The sequence below is a fragment of the Xiphophorus couchianus genome, chromosome 14 (genome assembly GCF_001444195.1).
Source record: "Xiphophorus couchianus chromosome 14, X_couchianus-1.0, whole genome shotgun sequence".
In the NCBI taxonomy this organism is placed as follows: Eukaryota; Metazoa; Chordata; class Actinopteri; order Cyprinodontiformes; family Poeciliidae; genus Xiphophorus; species Xiphophorus couchianus.
Genome location: NC_040241.1, coordinates 22,369,452 through 22,388,603, shown reverse-complemented (window position 1 = coordinate 22,388,603; position 19,152 = coordinate 22,369,452). Strand labels below are relative to the sequence as shown.

General features: G+C 35.5%; 2 protein-coding genes across 3 annotated transcripts in view; one reads left to right on the top strand and one right to left on the bottom strand.

Moving 5' to 3' along the window:
* LOC114156876 (SH3 domain-containing protein 19-like) overlaps positions 1-17,238 on the bottom strand; it is a 29,048-nt gene extending 11,810 nt beyond the window's left edge. The window contains exons 1-6 of the mRNA XM_028037466.1: positions 16,745-17,238; positions 6,632-6,668; positions 3,095-3,135; positions 1,544-1,598; positions 1,018-1,153; positions 30-183 (exon numbers count right to left, since the gene is read on the bottom strand). Of these exons, the coding sequence (XP_027893267.1) occupies positions 30-183; positions 1,018-1,153; positions 1,544-1,598; positions 3,095-3,135; positions 6,632-6,668; positions 16,745-16,835 (514 nt within the window). The 5' untranslated portion in view covers positions 16,836-17,238. The remainder of the gene's footprint in view (positions 1-29; positions 184-1,017; positions 1,154-1,543; positions 1,599-3,094; positions 3,136-6,631; positions 6,669-16,744) is intronic.
* The window catches only part of LOC114156967 (myelin-oligodendrocyte glycoprotein-like), a 1,059,483-nt gene that overhangs the window by 630,059 nt on the left and 410,272 nt on the right, over positions 1-19,152 (top strand). The window lies entirely within an intron of this gene.

The window sequence follows — 19,152 nt, the reverse complement described above, 5'->3', positions numbered from 1 at the left end:
AACTCCCTCCAATCAGCTTCCTGTTTTACCGCGAGTCTCCTGAGGGTCGGCGGCGGGACCTGGGTCGGTCTGTGTGGCGATGGTGGTTCTACAAACCAAAGGTGAGGAGGAAGAGGCTGGAGGAGGATGGAGAACCTGCTCCTGTGTTTTCTCTCTGATCACCTCCTCATAGGAAGGAGGCGGCTAAAAAACAAAACAAGGGTTAAAGGTGACCTATAACGCTTCCATGAACAGGTTAGGACAGATCTATGGTCTACACAAAACATCTTTATCACAGTTTTACACAAAATCAGCTTAGATAATGAGATTTTATTCTGGTCAGTTCAGCCTATTTTGAACTGTTTTAGGGAATCTTGTCACTTCAAATCCAAATAAGCTGCTGCTGGCCATGCCTCCCAACTTAACATTTACACTCACACGTGAAAATGGCTGCAAACAGATCCAGAATTATACAACCAGACATCTTTGAAAAGCATAACCAACAAGAATGCAGCAAGTGCTTTCTGGATGTTAAGTCAACAACTAAATTTTTGTCACTTCCAGCAGCCATTGTACAGCGCATATGGCGGTAAAACCAGCCAACCACACATGCTGGAGCTGTTGGGGTTGCTAGGTAACAGGTGGGGCTTCTGTAGGGTTACTAGGTCAGGGGCAGTGTCTGAACATTTGTGACGTTACATTTAGAAACTCCACACACCAACCGCATTTAGTCATATTTTGTAATTTATTGATATTTATTGATACCCTCTTTGACAAACAATGGAGAAAATAATAAAACTAACAATATGAACAATAGGAACAGTTTTGTAGACTCTAAACATCCTTATTGTGAATCAACATTCTTGTGTTAAGAAATTTATCATGATAAACAATTAATTCCCACGCTTACTTCGTAATTAGGTTGCCAAGCAGTTACAACTCAGAACACCAAGAAAGGATGTAATTGAAACACACAAGTAAATAGTAGTGTGATGTAGAAATGAACTCTAAAGTTGTCGTTTATCATCGAAGCCTCACCTGAATCGTCGGAGCAATTGTGGGTCCCCAGATCTGTGCAGGCGGAGGAGGAGGTGGAGGAATCCCGCCAACGGCTCCAGGAAACCAGGATGTGGAGGGCAGAGGTTCTGCTGCCAAGATGGTGATCTCTGGTCGCCTGGCAACCGACAAACAACAGGAAGGGGATGTGGAAGGGGTCGGATGTGGCAGGGATGCACAAATCAAATCAGTTAGTTTATAAAAAGAACAAGGAGTCAGTTTGTAAAAATGGCTTCAGCTGATTAATTCAATTATGTGTCTTTCTATTCAAGCAGTGAAAATAGTTTGTGTTAATAAAGATCAGTCAAAGTTATCAATAAGAAAAAATAGATCCTTTCTTATAATTAATATTTAATATTAATATTTAATATTCAATTAATATTTTTCTGTTTTATGTCTGTCCAACCTGTAAAAAGGACAGAAATGTCTTATAATTTAGTCCTGCTGCACACTGGCTTTACTGCATTTATTTCAGCTGAAATACATAATAATTATCTGGGAGTTTTACCTCCTGTCTCTGTCTCTTTCTCTGTGCGTCTCTGAGACAGACGTGGACCTCGAAGCTGATGAGAGATTTAAAACAAAGTTACAATAAAGCAACAACAAAGCTGAAAGTTTAATATAAATGATTCAAGAAATATAAACCCCATATTATTATCATGATGTACCTGAACAATGTTTCAAAGCATGAACCAACGTCTTTAATAACGTCACCAAAAAATATAAAGTTAGTAGAAAAATGCCTCAAATTCAGAAGTTGGATTTAATGGTTTATTTTTTACGCATTAAAGATGTTTCCGACAATATTTCAAACTCTTTAAGACACTTCTACTTACTGGCCTTCAGTTTATTTAGATATCACCAATTCATAACAAATGTTGAGATAAACTTTAAAAGAAAATACTTTCAATTCAATCACACATTACAGAACAATAAGCTCAGTTAATTATTCAGATTAGATTAAAAAGAAACTCATTGCATCAAGTTAAAACTGATAACCTGCTTCTATTCTTCACCTTTCCTTATGTCTTTATGTGTTTTAGTCTTTTTATACTTTTTAACCAGTCTTTTTGGCATAAAGTGCCATTTAAACAAAACTGACAGTCGTTTTAAATTGGACCAAGCTTCAAATAGAAAACTTGAAATAAACCCAGAGCTTTTTTCCCCCCCTTCTGTCAACTCTATGTTTTGATTTATAGCGCAGACGAGATCCGTTTAATTCAGGTCCAAACAGCTGCATTTAAAACTGCAAGATACCAGAATATGAAACCAGATGTCTAAGATATTTATAGCACTCCATAAGATGGTCCAACATCAAAACTTTGACCTGACACAGTTGGAGAAGCTTCAGATTTGCAGAAGCAGGACATGTGGGTTATTTAGGTTACTAGAACCCTGTGTGGCATTTTTTAGAGAAACATGAGGGAAGCAAAGGGGAAGCAAAAGGTGGGAAGTCATTAAGTTGTAAACTTTGAGCCAGGCTGGGTTTCATTATATCTGAAAAGGTCAAACTGGATGTTTTCCATCATTAAAGGCAACATTTTTCCAGATCAACTAAGAGTTAAGCAACTCTGTAAACAGTTTAAATGGAAAGTTTGCTTTAGTTTGAATTTCTGGTGTGGAGGTTAAATTTCTTTAATCAACAGCATGAAACCTGGGATCAGCTTTGATCAGGTCAAATACTGATAAAACTCATTGCTTCTGGTCCAGTAAATGAATCAGTTTATGGCTTATAAACATCCACCATGCAAATAATTATAGTTCGATTAACTCAACTCTATCTTCAAAAGTTCAGACAAAAAGTTAGTAAAATCAAGTAAGTCTTTCATTTTCTCCTGGAATAAAAATACCAGCATAAATTATTATTAACCTGACTTAATTATCTGACAAATGAAAAACAGAATTGGAAAGTCCGCTCTGAAAATAAAAAATCTATCGCCCAGAAAAAGCCAAACAGTTTCTTTTCTAATCAAAGTTAAACTTGACCTACTTTGGCTTCCTGGCTGCGAGTGTTTGTGTTTCTACTTCACAGGAAATGGCCATAAAGTTTGTCACTTACTTCTCTTGATGACAGCTCTGATGGACGATAGAGGACCCTGGCTGCAGAGACAGGAAACAACATTATTCCACCTCATTCTGTATCTTTTACTGTTAAAAATCTTTTTATTACTTTTAGTGGCAAATTATCCTGATATCCAATTCTCCAGTACTTAGACTTTAAGCCAGTTATTTTCCTATAACAAATTCTAGAAAAAAAAGTCATCCTTTAATGTTTAGAAACAAAGCAAGCATCAACCAATAAGAATAGATTAAATATTAATTACCCAGCATATCAAGAAATACACAAAATACGTGCAACAATAATTACCAGCCATCATAAAGTTTACATGATTTTTTTGTCAAATAATTAACATGAACACAGAACTTAAAGTTTACCTTGACACTAAAATCAAACTTCAATCACCAAACAGATTAAAACTGAGCCAAAGTTGTTGGTTTTTAAAGATAAATATTCTGAAGCTGAATAAAAACAGACAGAAATCATGGATCCATCACAAGACAACAGATGTTCCTGGACCTTGAACTCTGTTCTTTGGGTCTCTTTTCAAGAGTTTTCCCATTAACAAAAACAAACTTATTTACACTGATGGAAACGAACCAATTCATTTTGTGTTCTTCTTTATATAAAAAAATTGTGCTGCTTAAGTTATACAAAGATAAATCAAAAAAATTATAAATAGGGATGCAAATAATTAATCAACTGACAATGGTTTATTAGATCAAACTTTCCATTCAATTAACTAATAACATCGGCTCAGACCTTGTTTCATGTTATAGTTTTTCCGCCATCCAGCAGGGGGCGCAGCTGGTCATCCTGAAGCGGAGCCAGCCGATGCAGAATTAAAGATGGCGGCGGGGCCATACCAGAACAGTAAAGAGAAGCGGCCCAGACAGAGTCCAATGGACCTTACCAAGCTCCGCCCACAACCGACCTAGAAAATCCCACGTGGCTGCAAGTCTCACAAACAAAGCCTCATGGTGCGTTGTTTCTCTGTCTTCCACTTCCACTGATTCTCTGCAGTGTACTTCTGACTCCATTAGTGCATCATTTCTACCGGATTTTCACAATATATCAGCTACTACAATGGACAGAGGAACTAAGAAGTTCATGTCATCTTTTTTGGATGAGATCAAGGTGTTTGAGCCACGCGACGCCTCCAACATTGAGCATGTCACAGCAAAATGCTTTCACTCGATGAGGAAAATGGCAGATTAACACACCCTCTACATCAATATAGCTGTGGACAAGATCACTGATGCCTATTGTTCTTGCAAGGCTGGGTAAGTCGGAAGTTGTAAACGATTGCCATTAAGCTGTACTTTGCTAACGGGAAGCGTGTGTTTGTGAGACGGCCACGCATGTGGTAGCCGTGAACCACGTAGGATGGGCATCAGCCAATGACCCTGTGGCAAGGTCCATTTGGGACGTACAATGCACTTTATACGATTCTGTTTTGAGATATAAACACCCGACATTCTCCTTAAGTGTCACATTAATAGCGCCGCATGACGGAGCAATGTCAGCTTCAACCAAAAGTTACTTTATAGGAAGGCGACGATGTGACGATGACAGAAAAACGGAGAAGACGCAGAAAAATTGCAACATTATATAAAAAGACACGATGACAATAATCACGGTTGATTTTGACGTCTGTGAAAGTTTAATAATTTGATTATTAAACTTATGAGTTATGAAAAACATAATTCAAAGTTAATAAAAAGATAATAAAAATAAAACATAATAAAAAGTTATGAAAAACATAATTTTTTGTTTATTCAATCAGTATTTAACACAACGGAAAGATGGAGGGCCGACCAGTTCTTAAGAACTGGAGTTGTTTGTCGATCAATTAACTCATTAATTGATAACTTGCATCCCTAATCAGAATTAAGTAATTGCAGTAAATGACGCTGCATTAACTGTTTATTTCTGACAGCTTAATTTAAGTGTTGATACTGGAGAACAGTTTTGAAGCCTTTCCCTCCATTACATCATGTTTAGGCGTGTCTGTGTGTGTGCGCGTGTGCGGGCGTGGAGGGGTGCACTCGTGTGTGTGTGGGTGTGTGTGGGTGTGTGTGTGTGTGTGAGTAACTGACAGCAGAGCAGACCAGAGTTTATTAGCAACTGCTTAAACATTTTTTAACATTGGGGTTACATTAAGATTACTCTCAAATTAAAAACTGGAATATACTCTGTTGTTTGGCATCGGATGTAAAGCAGAATCCAGACATTCACACCAATTAAACGAACAGAAAACGATCCTTTAATCATTTACCATTTAATGCGTCACCACTTGTCTATAAATTAAGGCTCTCATTTCTGAATGTTCTGAGGGTTCGGTTTTACAGGAGAGAAAAGTCATTTCTAATTGCTTTATGATGCAGTTTAAGGCTCTGAGTCATCGTCTGTGGGCTTTTATTTTGCACTGGTTCACTTCTCCACTCAAAGTCGCCTTTGTTTTAAACACATTTTGCTGAAGGTTAGCTGCTGAAAGCAATTACTGCAGTCCAAGTATAATAAAAAGTAGGCAACTTAATTAACATGTAAAAACCAGTTAAATTATTCAAAACCTGATGGATCAAGTTCCCCTGTTTTTTATTGAATAAACACACACGGGCTCCCTTAACCCAGTGACTTTTACAGGTCGCTATGCCAACCAGGCAACAGACTAAATACTTTGAGGAGTGTGTAAGAAGCAGAGACCAAATGGGAGGGAAGTTAAACTTGGAAGTCTGCAAAGAAACAGGAGAAACGTCTGAGCTGCAGAAAAACAGCAGGACCACTTTAACTTCTGGACATCGGAAGAAGTTTTGGTAACACTTTATTTGAAGGGATGTGCATAAGACTGACATGAGGACACCGACGTAAACATGAAGGAGTCTTTATGAATGTAAATAATGACACTTTTAATGAAAAGTTGCACTAAAAGTTGCATTAAAAGTCCATTAAAAGTGTCCACTTACATTATTTGGTAAATAATGACAAGTTCCATTAAAACTTTAATTAAAAGAGTCAACTTTGAAAGAATAAAGTTTATTTGTATAGCACATTTCAGCAACAAAGAATTTCTAACAGCTTTACATCATAAAAACATAGAAATACAAAGTCATAGAACATAGTCAACCATTAAGATTTAAAGGAAACCAGTGTTTCAGCTGTTTTGCAGTTTTCTGGGAGTTTGTTCCAGATTTGTGATGCATAGCAGCTGAATGCTGCTTCTCCATGTTCGGTTCTGGTTCTGGGGATGCAAAGTTTTGCTTTAAAAGTGTCATTATTTACCAAATGATACTTCATGACAACAACTGTAAACATTCATGAAGACTCCTTCAGTGTCATCATGTCAGTCTTATGCACACCTTTTCAAAGAAAGTGTTGCTGAAGTTTTGCTTGATCCAAACGTTCATTTGAAATGATCAAAAAGATTCAGCATCAAACAGTATCACCTCATGGACCAGGCGGTTTTCTACATGTGGGAGGAATAAAACCAACTTCCTGTTGGCAGACAGTCAAGCTGCCAGGAGAGAAACCTCGTACCTGTGGCGATGCTCCGGCTTACGTCTGTCAGGACGACCTGAGGAGAAACACAAAGCAACATTTGCTTTATTAATTCTGGAAACTGCAACAATTAGCAGCTAAATGAGCTTCACAATTTTAGAAAAACATAAAATCTCAATAGCCTGAAGAATATTGCAATAACCCCTAATAAAGTAAAATCTGATTTTCTTTTCAAACCAGATCCAATTTTCAACATTAAGAAAATTTTTTCTAACTTTCTTTTCTAAAAAGTTAAATTTAACTGCGACAGACTGGCGACCTGTCCAGGGTGAACCCCGCCTCCCGCCTGGTACGTAGCTGGAGATGGGCACCAGCAACCCTCCCGACCCCATTAGGGACAAGGGTGAACAGAAAATGGATGGATGGATGGATGGATAAATTTAATCAATAAAATTGATTCATACTAGCATTTTACTAGTATGAAACCATACTGACAAAATAAGCAATATTTTCAATTCAAAATTCCTTTTTGCTGCTAAATATGAAACAGACATATGAGCTCAACAACAGAGGTATTTATTGTTTGTAATGTTATTTATTCCAACTCCTTTTAGCACAACTTGAACACAAAAGTCTTTTCCACCGTCCAATTATATCGTTTTGTAAAGCAAAAGTTATCCAATAATGGGCCAAGAGAAAAAGTTTAGTCATCCATCATTGTTTAGTTTCAGTTTAGTTTGTTTTCAACAATTAAAATACAGATCACAAATATTAAGAAAAAAAAATAACAGTACAGGAAGAGCCAAAAGCCCAATGGATTTATGTAAAGTATCAACCCAAATAGCATATAAAAAATACAATCAATTGATCATAAATTTAGGAATACAATCAGTAAATCTACAAAGTATTAATGGAAATTTGAATAAAATATGGAACAATGAAAAAGTGACAATTCCAATTCTTTAAGTACATTTTTGAATAAAATTTTTAATTTTTACAGAATGCCCGTTTACAGATGTCACTTGTGCGTCAGATTTAAGGGCGTACCAGAAACGCACAAATAAAACCACCTTTGTATGTAAAAAAAAAAAAGGTGATTAATTGCTTTTTTTAAAAAAGTATGCATTGAAAAATATGCAAGTAATTAATCAAAATTCACAAGTTAAAGTCCCAGCTTCAAAGAAAACAAACAAAAAAAAGCATCAGATAACTTTCCAGTTCTCCACTCAGTAGCAGCTTCCACACTGAAGACTGTTAGCCTGATCTGTTAGCTCTTGGATAAAGAGTACAGACCGTTTATGTTCTGAATATCTGCTAAAGTGGAAAATGGGTCAAATCTGGTCATTTAATGAATCTCTAAGCATAAATATTATGATTTGTGGGAAGCAGGGGAAAAAAAACAAAGATCTGACCTTTGAACCAGTTATGATGATTCTTGATAGTTTCACACCAAAACAAATTTTAACAGAGTCGACTTGTTGCTCTGTATGCTCAACATTTCTTGCTATTTTTCGTTCTTTTCCAATCTGAGCTTAAGCAACATGTTATCCAGGAATGTTAAACGTTAAATGTGTCATTATTCAGTCTGGTAGCTTTGCAGCATACAGAGAAAATGATGAGATCATCTAAACTTTGTTTTCCACCAGATGAATCATTGCTTTTATCTGCCCACTCATGGCTCCAGCTTTAACATGGACGCCACCGTCTTCCCTCCTTAAACCAACACTTTCTCATCTGTTTTCGCCATAATTTGCATTTTTCTCTCTCAAACAAAATAACGAACAAAGACATTCATTAAGGTGGAAAATGTCCCTCAACCGTCACTGTATTTTACCTAAAGTTACAACATTAAAATGTAGAATATGTTAATCAAATGAAGCAGTTTTCTATTTAGTCTTGTAGCAAAACATCGGTTTAGATACGTGTTAAACTGTTAACACAAACTAGTCTCACATTTCCTAAATTTAATGATAAAAGAAAAAACTAGAGAGGAAAAGATTTTCCTTTCTGGATGTGAATGTTTCCATTGCCTACCTCCTTTCCACTGCTTTTCTTCACAGTCCAAAGTGTAAACTAGGTCAGCTTCATTTCTCTAAGAATCTAGAGAAAACTAAACTTTAAAGCCTAAAAAGTATTTTTTTTTTACTTCTTAGTTTTCTTCACGTTTTGCGGATTGAAAAGTTGAAAGTTAATCCCTTCAGGCTTGTGTCTGCTTTTCCTCTAATTTCCCAGCCTCTGAAACTCTAACCGGACCGCCTGTTAGCTCCGGATGGCTCCCCTGATTGGCTGGGAGCTTCCAGGAAGTGGGGCTGTGATTGGCTGCAGCCGGATTCTGCAGGAGTCATCAGGGTTTTAACACTTCCAGATGTTTGTCTTAGCGTTGAGCTGGAGCTGTGCTGCAACACGCAGACAACCAACGCAGCAAATTTCACTTCGTGCTCGTCATCAGGATGCTTTCTGCTCTCTCAGGAGGAGGTCAGAGGTCAGAGGAGGTCAGAGGTCAAATACAGCTGGAGAAATTTCCAGCTGTATTTTGCAGTTTACATCTACCAAGGGGAAAATACTTAAAAAGAGTTTGCAAAACTTTCTGATCACATTTTTACTTTAATTGATCTCTGAAATCCAGTGTGGCTTATTTTCTTAAATCCTTGTTAATAAAAGGTAAAATACTCGGATTTAAGATGCATAACCTTAAAACGTTTTAGTCAGTTACCAGCTTTCAACAAACCAAAACACACATGTTTAACTTCTAACACCTGTTTCACTCAGACAGACATCTGTTGGAAAGGTGGGTTGAATGTTTTAGCATTTAGCCAATTATTTTCCAGAATGTTTCTGATAAAATGGCTGGAAAATGGAGCTTAACTTACAGCGGCTGATTAAAGGGTTTTCACAACAACTCGCCCCTAAAGATAAAACAACTCACATGCCAGAACAATTAATGACACAACAGCGTTAAAGCTTGAACTCTGCATGCAAACAGAGCAGAGCAGAAAATATCTGACAGGTTTTTTTATAGTTCAGTTTTAATCTTTCACTGTGTTGCTAAATACTGGAGTCAGAAGAAATCAAATGGAAATATGAGAGCACTGATTTAAAACAGATTTGTAAAATAGCAATGATGTAATCCGAAGAGCATCTTAATGGAGCTCAGATTCTTGTGATACGTTAAAATCTCTTTCTGTCTTACACAGAATGTGGTAATAATGCAGAAAACCTTAACATTTTATCTTTATGATGCATTAAAATGTTGCTTTCTGGTAAATACTCACTTTACTAAAGGAATAAATTGTCCTTCCTGTGAGAAAAGAAAAAGAAGAAGTTTTCTTTCAGCCAGGCTTTGCCCAGCAACAGGTAGGGGAGGGGAATCAGTGAGTTTATTCATTTAATCTTTTCAAACAAATCGACTTTAAATTTCAGGACGGTGATGAAAAGTTTTAAAATCTTTTTTTCTGACTACATCTCTGTCGTTTATGTCCAGTTCAGTATTCGCTGATATTTTCGTGGAAAGTAACTCCAATGTTTGTGGAGAAAATCTAACATATTCAGGAAAGAAATGCAGTTTACGAATCTGAAATAGTGACGCAATACCAGTTGACACGCTATTAGCTGGCCTTTGAAAAGCAGCCAATCCTGGAGCGCCATTTATTTTCCTTGGCTCTGATTGGCTGAAAAGAGGAAATAAGGAAGACTATGGATGTTAGCTTCTGTGGCAGCACTTAGATGGTTTTTATTGTATTTATGCGTAATAAAGTATATTTGATGTTTTTATACTATTACAATCTGCAGTAATAAGAGCTTTTAGAGGAGGTGTGAGTATTCGATGATTAAAGGTTGTATTTTGTAAACTTTTCAGTGTGAAAGGTCACAGTTAAAAGGTTTATATGCGTATTTATTTCAAGGATATTTTAGCCCAGGGTGAAGAGTGTTATTTATTCTCATGGTCAAATAGTCTGGGAATGATATTTTGGTTAATATGCTGACCTTGTTGTTGATAAAATGTAATAGTTAGACTGTAAACATACAGGACTGTTCTCTACTTGTTTTCTTTAAGGTCAGAAAGACAGATCAGAAGAATATATCATGATTAATCTTATTACTCCAACAGTTAAAGCTGATTTCTCATCCTTCTGTTTATCAGTGTTTCTGCAGCCGTGGTAACTATCACAGAGAGACATCTAGCCGACTCCGTCGCAGCAGTTTTAATCTATTAGAGAACAGAAAACATGAGTTTATGTGGATCTTTTCAAAAACATTCGGGTTCATGGTTAACTATCCAAAATGTCCTGAATATAAAGTAAACATCTGGTTTATTATTCAAGCTAATCCAGGAGTTAAATATTGAGATATATCGGTCTCCATATCCAAAAGAATAATGAAGGTCTTTCAATACATAATTTAACCAGAACTGATGCATTTATGTAAACAATACGTAAAATATCTATTTTGACAAATTAGAACAAATAATTCATAGTTGTTCTACTCATCAAGTTGAAAGAACAGAAATCAATTAATTAGCTATTATTTTTGAATTATTTTTGTTTATTATATTTTCATCTTGTTTTATAGTTAATAAAATAATGTCTGCCTCCACAGCTTGTCTGGTGATTAAACTGTAAAAACATCTCCGTTGACGTCACCTGCTCATGTTTCCTTCCTGTCCTGAAGGTCTGACATCCATCCTGTTCGGTTACCAAGGAAACCCAACAACAGGCTGCCGTGCTGCCAAACGCTCTTTACGAGACTTTTACAAATATAAATAATCGCATAATTAAAAAACAAAATAGTGAAATAGCTACGAAATAAAGTTTAAAAATCAAACTGATAATATATTTCTGACCTGGAAGGATAAAAACTAAAGAAAAAGTTTATGATATAGAAACTAAGTATTTGCTGTTTTTTTAATTAAATGTCTTGTTTTTGTTGACAAACATGTTTGACTCCTAAAATAGGACTTATTGTGTAAAGTCAAAACAACAATCAACAATTAAAACTAGTGTTAAAATAATTGTAGCTTTTAGTGAGAAAAAGGAGGATTTTCTTACCAAAAGCTACGATTATTAAGCTTAATAATATTTGAATATTTTGTAAAATAGTCAAAATACGAATATTTTACATATATGAGAGAAAGCTTGAATGGTTCCAGTGCATGATGCCAATCAAGGGAATAAAAAAATACAAATAAATAAACATTAAACAAGTAGCAAGGCTGTCATAAAAGTTCAATTACTTGCAAAAAACAAACCAAATCTACTGAGAAGAAAAGAAATGCTGCAAAAACACCAAATCTTACCAAGTATTTTTTGTCTGGTTTTTAGTGCATATATCTTATTACACTTGAAATAAGACAAAACTAACTTACAAGTGTTATTTCAGCAAGATATAGATACATTTACTTAAGACAATTTCCCTATGTTGTAAGTGAAATAATCTACCAGTGGAACAAGTACGTTTTCATTTACTTAAATTATTTACTTAAAACAAGCTTATATATCTTACTGATAAATTGCTTTTAAGTTAGTTTTATCTTAATTCAACTGTACTAAGATATTTCTGCTAGAAACTGGATTAAAAACACTTGGTAAGATTTGGAGTTTTGCAGTGAATAAATTGACAGTGCAGTGGGAAAAACATTAAAACTTAAAACCACCTGGCCTCATATATTATTAAAAGCAGAGATTAGATGCATAATGCATTAAATATATTACATGCTGTTCAACAGGACAGCCAATCTGTTTTTAATAATGTTAAAAAAAGATTTAATCTGTTGTACAGAACAACTTTAAACCTGCTGCAGGTTGTGACCTGGTGGAAAAGGAGAAGCAGGTTAAAAACAAGCAGCAGCTCCAGTCAGACCAACTGGTGGCTCTCATTTGCATTTGGTTTTTGTCTCTGTGAAGCAGGTGAGACGCTGACCTTCCTTTATTCATGAGCTCTCTGCTCTTCTTAAGGCCTGTTATACAACCCGGATACTTTCCTTCACTCAACACACTTCCACAACATGAATACATTACAGCATTACACCTGAGGAAAATGACTGGAACAGTTATGTTTTGTGCTTTTCTCACTTTAGATCCATGTTTAGGATCAAGGTTTTATTCTTCTAAATGTCTTTGCTGTGGACTTTTACATTCACAAAAAATTCAAATGAATGCTCCGATCCTTTGCTGAAATTCAAGTTGTTTTTTGTTTTTTTTAATGCTCGTTAATACTACTAATTAATTGCAACCGCAGTCAGACTCCTGTGTGAACGGTTTACGACCCCAAAGCGAGCCGCATGTGCAGAAGAAGAACTCTGACGTCACACAGCAGGACTCTGTTTACAGAAGTAATAATGGACGCCGCCATCTTTAAAACCAAAAGTTGTCAAACTGGTTCAGTCGATGAGTTCAAAACTGTATGATCTTAAACTTTTTAAATATATTATATATAAAATTTATTTTATTTTTTTTCCCATCTATTTCTGCCAGGTTTATGTTTTATTAAATAAATGAAAGTTAAATTGAACCTTTAACATTAATTTGTTCATTTATCTCAGATGAAACTGAATGACTCTCTTCTCCATTGAGTCTTTTCACTGTGTTTCACAGTAAAACTCCAAACTTACTGCATTTTATTAAAATTTTAGGTGACAGACCAACACAAAACAGTGCATAGTTGTTTGCTTTTAAATAAAAGCAAACACTTATGTTTGCTTTTTTTGCTTTCTTTTAATTAATAAGCATTGGTTACCTTCAGCCACTGTTTACATCTAGATTTACTGCGTCTGTCTTCTTACCTATGGAATGACGTAAAATGCGACATCACCGTTCGAACTGCAGGAACTTCCAAATCCATCCGATATATTTTTACCAATTCAGCAAACATGTTAAAGTGGAACAAATCTGATGTTTTGAGGGTGAAAAGATCTGAAATGGGCCTGTCAGACTACCCTAAAAAAGTCAAATATTGGTTTAATTTTTCCTGCTGTGTGACCGTTGCCTTGGTTACTGTTTTATTTTGGCTAGTAGGAGAAATGTTTGGACTTTCAAGGAAAACCCAGTAAAACTACAAGACTATTTGAGTTCTAGTGTGATTCAAATCAACATTTTCTTCTTTTTCTTCTGTTTTTTTAACTTAATCTGCTTCAAAGTGAGTTGGTCTAATGTAGTGTATTGTTTTTTTTAAATATTTTTACATAATTTTGTTCATATTTTCTGTTTCTTTACAGCTTTGTAACTCATTAAACATTAAATTACATCTGAAACATCTATATCTGTCGAAACAAGCAATAAATCAATTAATCACATGTTAAATTAAAAAACTATTTTCCATTTGCATGATTTTATGCAGTTTTCTACTAAAAACTGGATGATAAAAATCTTCAGTCTGCTGTTTTGGTCTGTACTAGCCTTTTTATTTTTAGATCAATTTTATTCCTTGTTTTTGTGGTTTTGTGTTTTTATTTTGGACATTTAAAATGTCTTTCAGTTCCAATGTTAAATGTTCATTTGAATTTAAAGCTCATTTACCTTTAAGGATGTGAATTGTTTATCGCAATAACTTCTGGGACAATTTATCGGGACGAGCCTAGAGATATCCAATATATTCTGACTTAAAGGCTGATAGAATCTGTAAAACTGAGGAAAAGCAATAATATTCATCACACAGGTATTCTTTTAGCTACAAACATTTCAACATAAAGTTATTTCTTCCTTTCAAAATAAGAATACTTTGCAGATATGAGACTAAACACCAAGGCTGTTGAATTTGGGGCTGAAACAAAAGTCTAAAACTGTCACTTTATATCAAGGAATGAACAGCCACCATATTTTTTAGTAAGTTATAATTTTACAGTTGAAAATAGCAGCATTATGACTCTCAGTGGCTCTTGACGGTTAAAGCCGCCACCACAACACTTTAAATCTTGCTGACTTCCAAACCACAATCCTGTAAAAACAACCTCAAGGAGAAACAAAACAATGACAACGACATAAAAATGGTGTCATGGTGGAATATAGATGTTTAAAAACCTGGTTACATGTATTGTGGGTAATTTTTCTACAGCCACCTTAACCACAGGTTAGGTTGTCTTAGACAGTAACAAACAACAGTCAAGAACAGGTAAAAGGTGTAAAATTACTACCTTATGTTTCTAAGATTGAGTCTAAAAACATTCTGCCAAGCAACAACATATGCATGTAATCAAATAGCCGTCAGTGAAGGAGAAGAAAGCGGTTTCTTAGTTTGGTTTGGGCGAGTTTTGACCTGTACAGTGATATGACTGAATGTTGTCTTAAGCATTTAAGGCGTTGGGTTGAATCAGTCCACACCCACTGTGGAACCGCATGGTTTCCCCACACTCTCTCTGAGTCACTGAGTGCCGAAAGGAAGCAGCTAAATTCAAACATTAACCTTCGAAACAGATTTATAGTGTGATAATATCGATAATCCTGTCAGATGTTTTCCTTATGTGATACCAGACTAAACATTTGGCTCATGTAATTTCAAACAATAGCAAGAAACTTGAAGTTAACTTGTCGCAAATGCCTATTTGTGCAGCAAGGACTCCAGTATTTACAACTTAAGAGGATAAAAATAAAGAAAAACAATCAATCAAAAAATATTTTTGGTCAATCGACGAAAGCAAAAATATCTGGGCGATTAAATATTCTGAAAATCACTGAACTATTACAGATCTGAGCAGACATTTTACAGTCGGTCGCTCCAATCAACTAACCAGTAATTACGCTACTGGATGCACCGTTACTTCAAAAAAAAGTGAACTTAAGTTTAAAGAATTTCCTGATAAAGTAAACATCAGAGTGGGGTAGAGTACCAATACGTTGTACTGAAGTAAAAAGTAGCCGCTCAGGATATTACTCAAGTAGGAGTAAAAAAGTATTTTGAACTTAAGTACAGAGTAACATTTGATTTCTTTTGATTTTGTCTTTTACAATGATGTCAAACAAAACAAAGTCATAAGCAAATTATGGCCATTTTAAAACTAAAACTACAAATATAATTATAAAAATATCAAACTTTAAGCAGATAAAACACTTTACTTGGAGCGCCACAACCAATTGGGAACGAGGGGTGAGAGAATATACAGAGTTTAAAGTACTTCCAATAACTGGTACTTATCTATAATCATTTGACCTCCAAAGGCTCAATAACGTTACAACATAGCTGGCGTAGAGACAAGAGGTCTCACTCTATGATAAACTGTAGGGCTGAATCTACATTTTATGGATGTTTTGCTAAAATGTGTTTGTTCATTGATATATAAGTGAAAGTAAAAAGCACAATGTAGTCAAACTACCAAAAGTACACCATTTTCAAATAAATGTAGGCAGTTCCTACATATCTCTGGTAAACATACGCATAATATTATTTATCTACTTGTTTTTATTCCTATTGAGAATGACCAAACCATTCTAGTTTGATGTACCTTAAGAGAATTTGAAAATAATACAAGCTGAGTGTCATTTTGTTTCTCTATCATTGTTTTAATGGTGAAAATACAATCTATAGAAACAACTTTGATCTTTGACCGAATAAAATGGACAACAGTCTACAAAATTACATTTATTTTAGGTACTAAAGAGACTAAATGTTACATTTTCATTTCTAGGTTTCACAAATTTTACATATTGTTGGGAATTGTGGACCATAATTAGATTATCAGAAAGTCCTAAAGCATTGCTAACTCAATGTTCCACTAATTAGCCACAGAAACGTTCAAAGAGGCTCAAAAATAATTATTAAAGTGTTTAAATGCTTTTTTTAATAAGTCTATTGGCTGTAGGAGGATTTAATGCTTCTGGTTACTTATGGTGACGCATTAAAATGTTGGCAAACCAGCTAGAGATGAGAGGAAGATGAGTTTTTGTCAGCATGGTGTAATATTTCACAGTCATACTCCAAATATCACAGCTGGCTCCATGTGAAGCTACAAAAGAGCCGCTCATTTAAAGAGACAGCGCACTTTAATCCAGTTTTCACCCAACATGTATTGTTATGGACACTAATTATAGACTACAATTATTTTTTCCTGGATAAGAAAGCTTACTCGCTTGTGACAGCTGATTTTATACAAACTATATTGAAAGATTGAAGCGTGAGCAGGTGCAAAACAGGGCAGTAATCAGAGCATTTCTGCCCTTTATTTACCTCCGGAGCTGTTCGGTTGTCGTCGGACCACTTGATCCCGGGTGTCTCTTCGCAGGTTTTCCTCCTCTTCTTCTGACCGAGCTTCTGCCATCTTTAAACCCCCTTTATACGTCTCCTAGATTTAAATATTTTTCGCTTCCCTGTGTGAAAACTGAGCCGCGGTTCAGCGCGGAAAGCGCTGCGACATTTCCATCTCCCCTCCCCGGTTCTTCGTCGCTAACATCCACCACAACACAGCGTCGACCCGGGACAAGTTCACCCAAGCACCGATAACTTTTCAGCTCCAAACGACTTCCAGGTCTGGGTAGAAACTCTGCCTCGGTGCTCGGAAGTCATTCGCGGAGGAAGGAACTGCATGAAATGAAAACCTCCGGTTATTATCCGGTGGGAACTGGCTCTGTTTCGCTTGAGGACTTTCCTCAAGCTTCCCCGTTTCCCCGCGAGCTCCTGATACGGAGCCGCACGAGCTGCCACTTCGTGACGTCACCAACTGAAAAAAAAAATTTTAAAAAAATGGAGATGACAAAAAGGTAATCTAACTGCAGAGGCGGTACCAGCTTTAATGGGGCCCAAACCAAAATGTCATTTTTAATTAGGGGCCTCTTAAAAATGTCAAAGTGTTTTACAATTTTAAAATTTTCTTGTGAAAATGTTATTTTAATGACTAAAATGGAAATAATTCATAAAATAATGGAATTAATTTTTTTTTCAAATCATCTTCTTTCAATATGAAACTTTAACAAAAACTTCAGGTATGTGTCTGTGCCTTTTTGGTTAAAACAAGCTTCTTTTTCATTCAGTGAAGTTATTCACGGCGGGTAGAGTATCCAGAATGTTTACTGAAGTAAGAGTAGTGATACTTCAAAATAAAAATACTCAAGTAAAAGTAAAATGTAGAGCATAGTAAAATTATTTCAGACAATATATATATTTTTCAAAAGTTGGCCGGGAGCTTCCAGATTTAAATAGCCACATGGATAAAGAGTGACAGTTGTAAATAGAGAGAGAGGGGCTAATATTCTGACCGGGTCAATTCTGCAGCTAAGATCTGGAGAGCTTGAAAGTTAAATTTGTTTTGCTTTCAAGCGATTAAAAAAAGTCTTTCTTTTTTTTTTTTTAAACAGTCACTTGCATGAAATACAAGCAGCAGAAATTGTTCAGCTTCAAAAGTGGTGTAGAATTATGACTTAGGATTTCCTTCTCTACACGTTTTATAAATTGTTTCTAATTTTTAGTTAATTTAAATGTAAATTAGCTTAATTTTACCTTTCAGAAAGAAATAGAGCAAATTTAAATGTGGGTTTATTATTGAAGTGTATTGGGCGCCCCCTGCTGGCCACAGATCCCCTAGCAGCGCCTAATTTGTTAGACTTAGACTTAGACTGACTTTATTGTCATTTTGCATGCACAGGTTGTATACAGAACGAAATTTCGTTGCATACGGCTCAGGACAGTGTTTTGAGCTTCCAATGTTGTGAGGTTACTCCGGAATAAAATAAAATACAGTATAAAATATGAATATAAATATAAATATAAAATATAAAGTGCAGGACTGACAGTAAAAAGGAAGTTACTTAGCTCTGTTGCGACTTAACTGGAAAGTAATGACTTTAATCATTTAAAAAAATGTCAAACTTATTTTATCATGTGGTATATTAGTCCACACTAATCAGGTTTTCTCAAAATACTTTAATATTAATCATATTTTAACATTATGTTAATTTTTGAACATTTCAAACAATAAACCATTTAGAGAAGCTTGACAAAAACATGAATTGTTTTCTCAGTATTAGTCTAGAAAAAAAATGGGTTTTTGATTTTAATTATACTTTGTAAATGTAAACAAGCCTTCCTTTCAGATGTATCAGCTTTTTTAGACTTTCACTAGATCGTTGATGATTCTTTACACAAAGTGCTTCAAACGTTAGTTTTAATAATAGGCCTTCAAATAAAGACAGTGAAGACCTTAGTGGGGAAAATGACAAACAAATAAATAAAAAAAAGACACAAGCAGCATATCAGTGAAAAATAATTGCAGATGTTTTCAACTTTACCGACACACACAGTAGTTGCAGTTCTAGGTTCTTGCCAGAAGATGGTGCTGTAGCACACAAAACAAAGCGCTGAATCACGTCAGTTTACATCCATCCATCCATCCATTTTCTGTTCACCCTTGTCCCTAATGGGGTCGGGAGGGTTGCTGGTGCCCATCTCCAGCTACGTTCCGGGCGAGAGGCGGGGTTCACCCTGGACAGGTCGCCAGTCTGTCGCAGTGCAACGTCAGTTTACATCCTCAGAAAAACTGTACATACAACTGGCAGTTTGTTAAAAATAAAAATAAAATAAAAGGTTTGAGATTATTTTTGGCAAAAAGAAAAGTAAATAGCCAAAATAAAGACAATCGATCA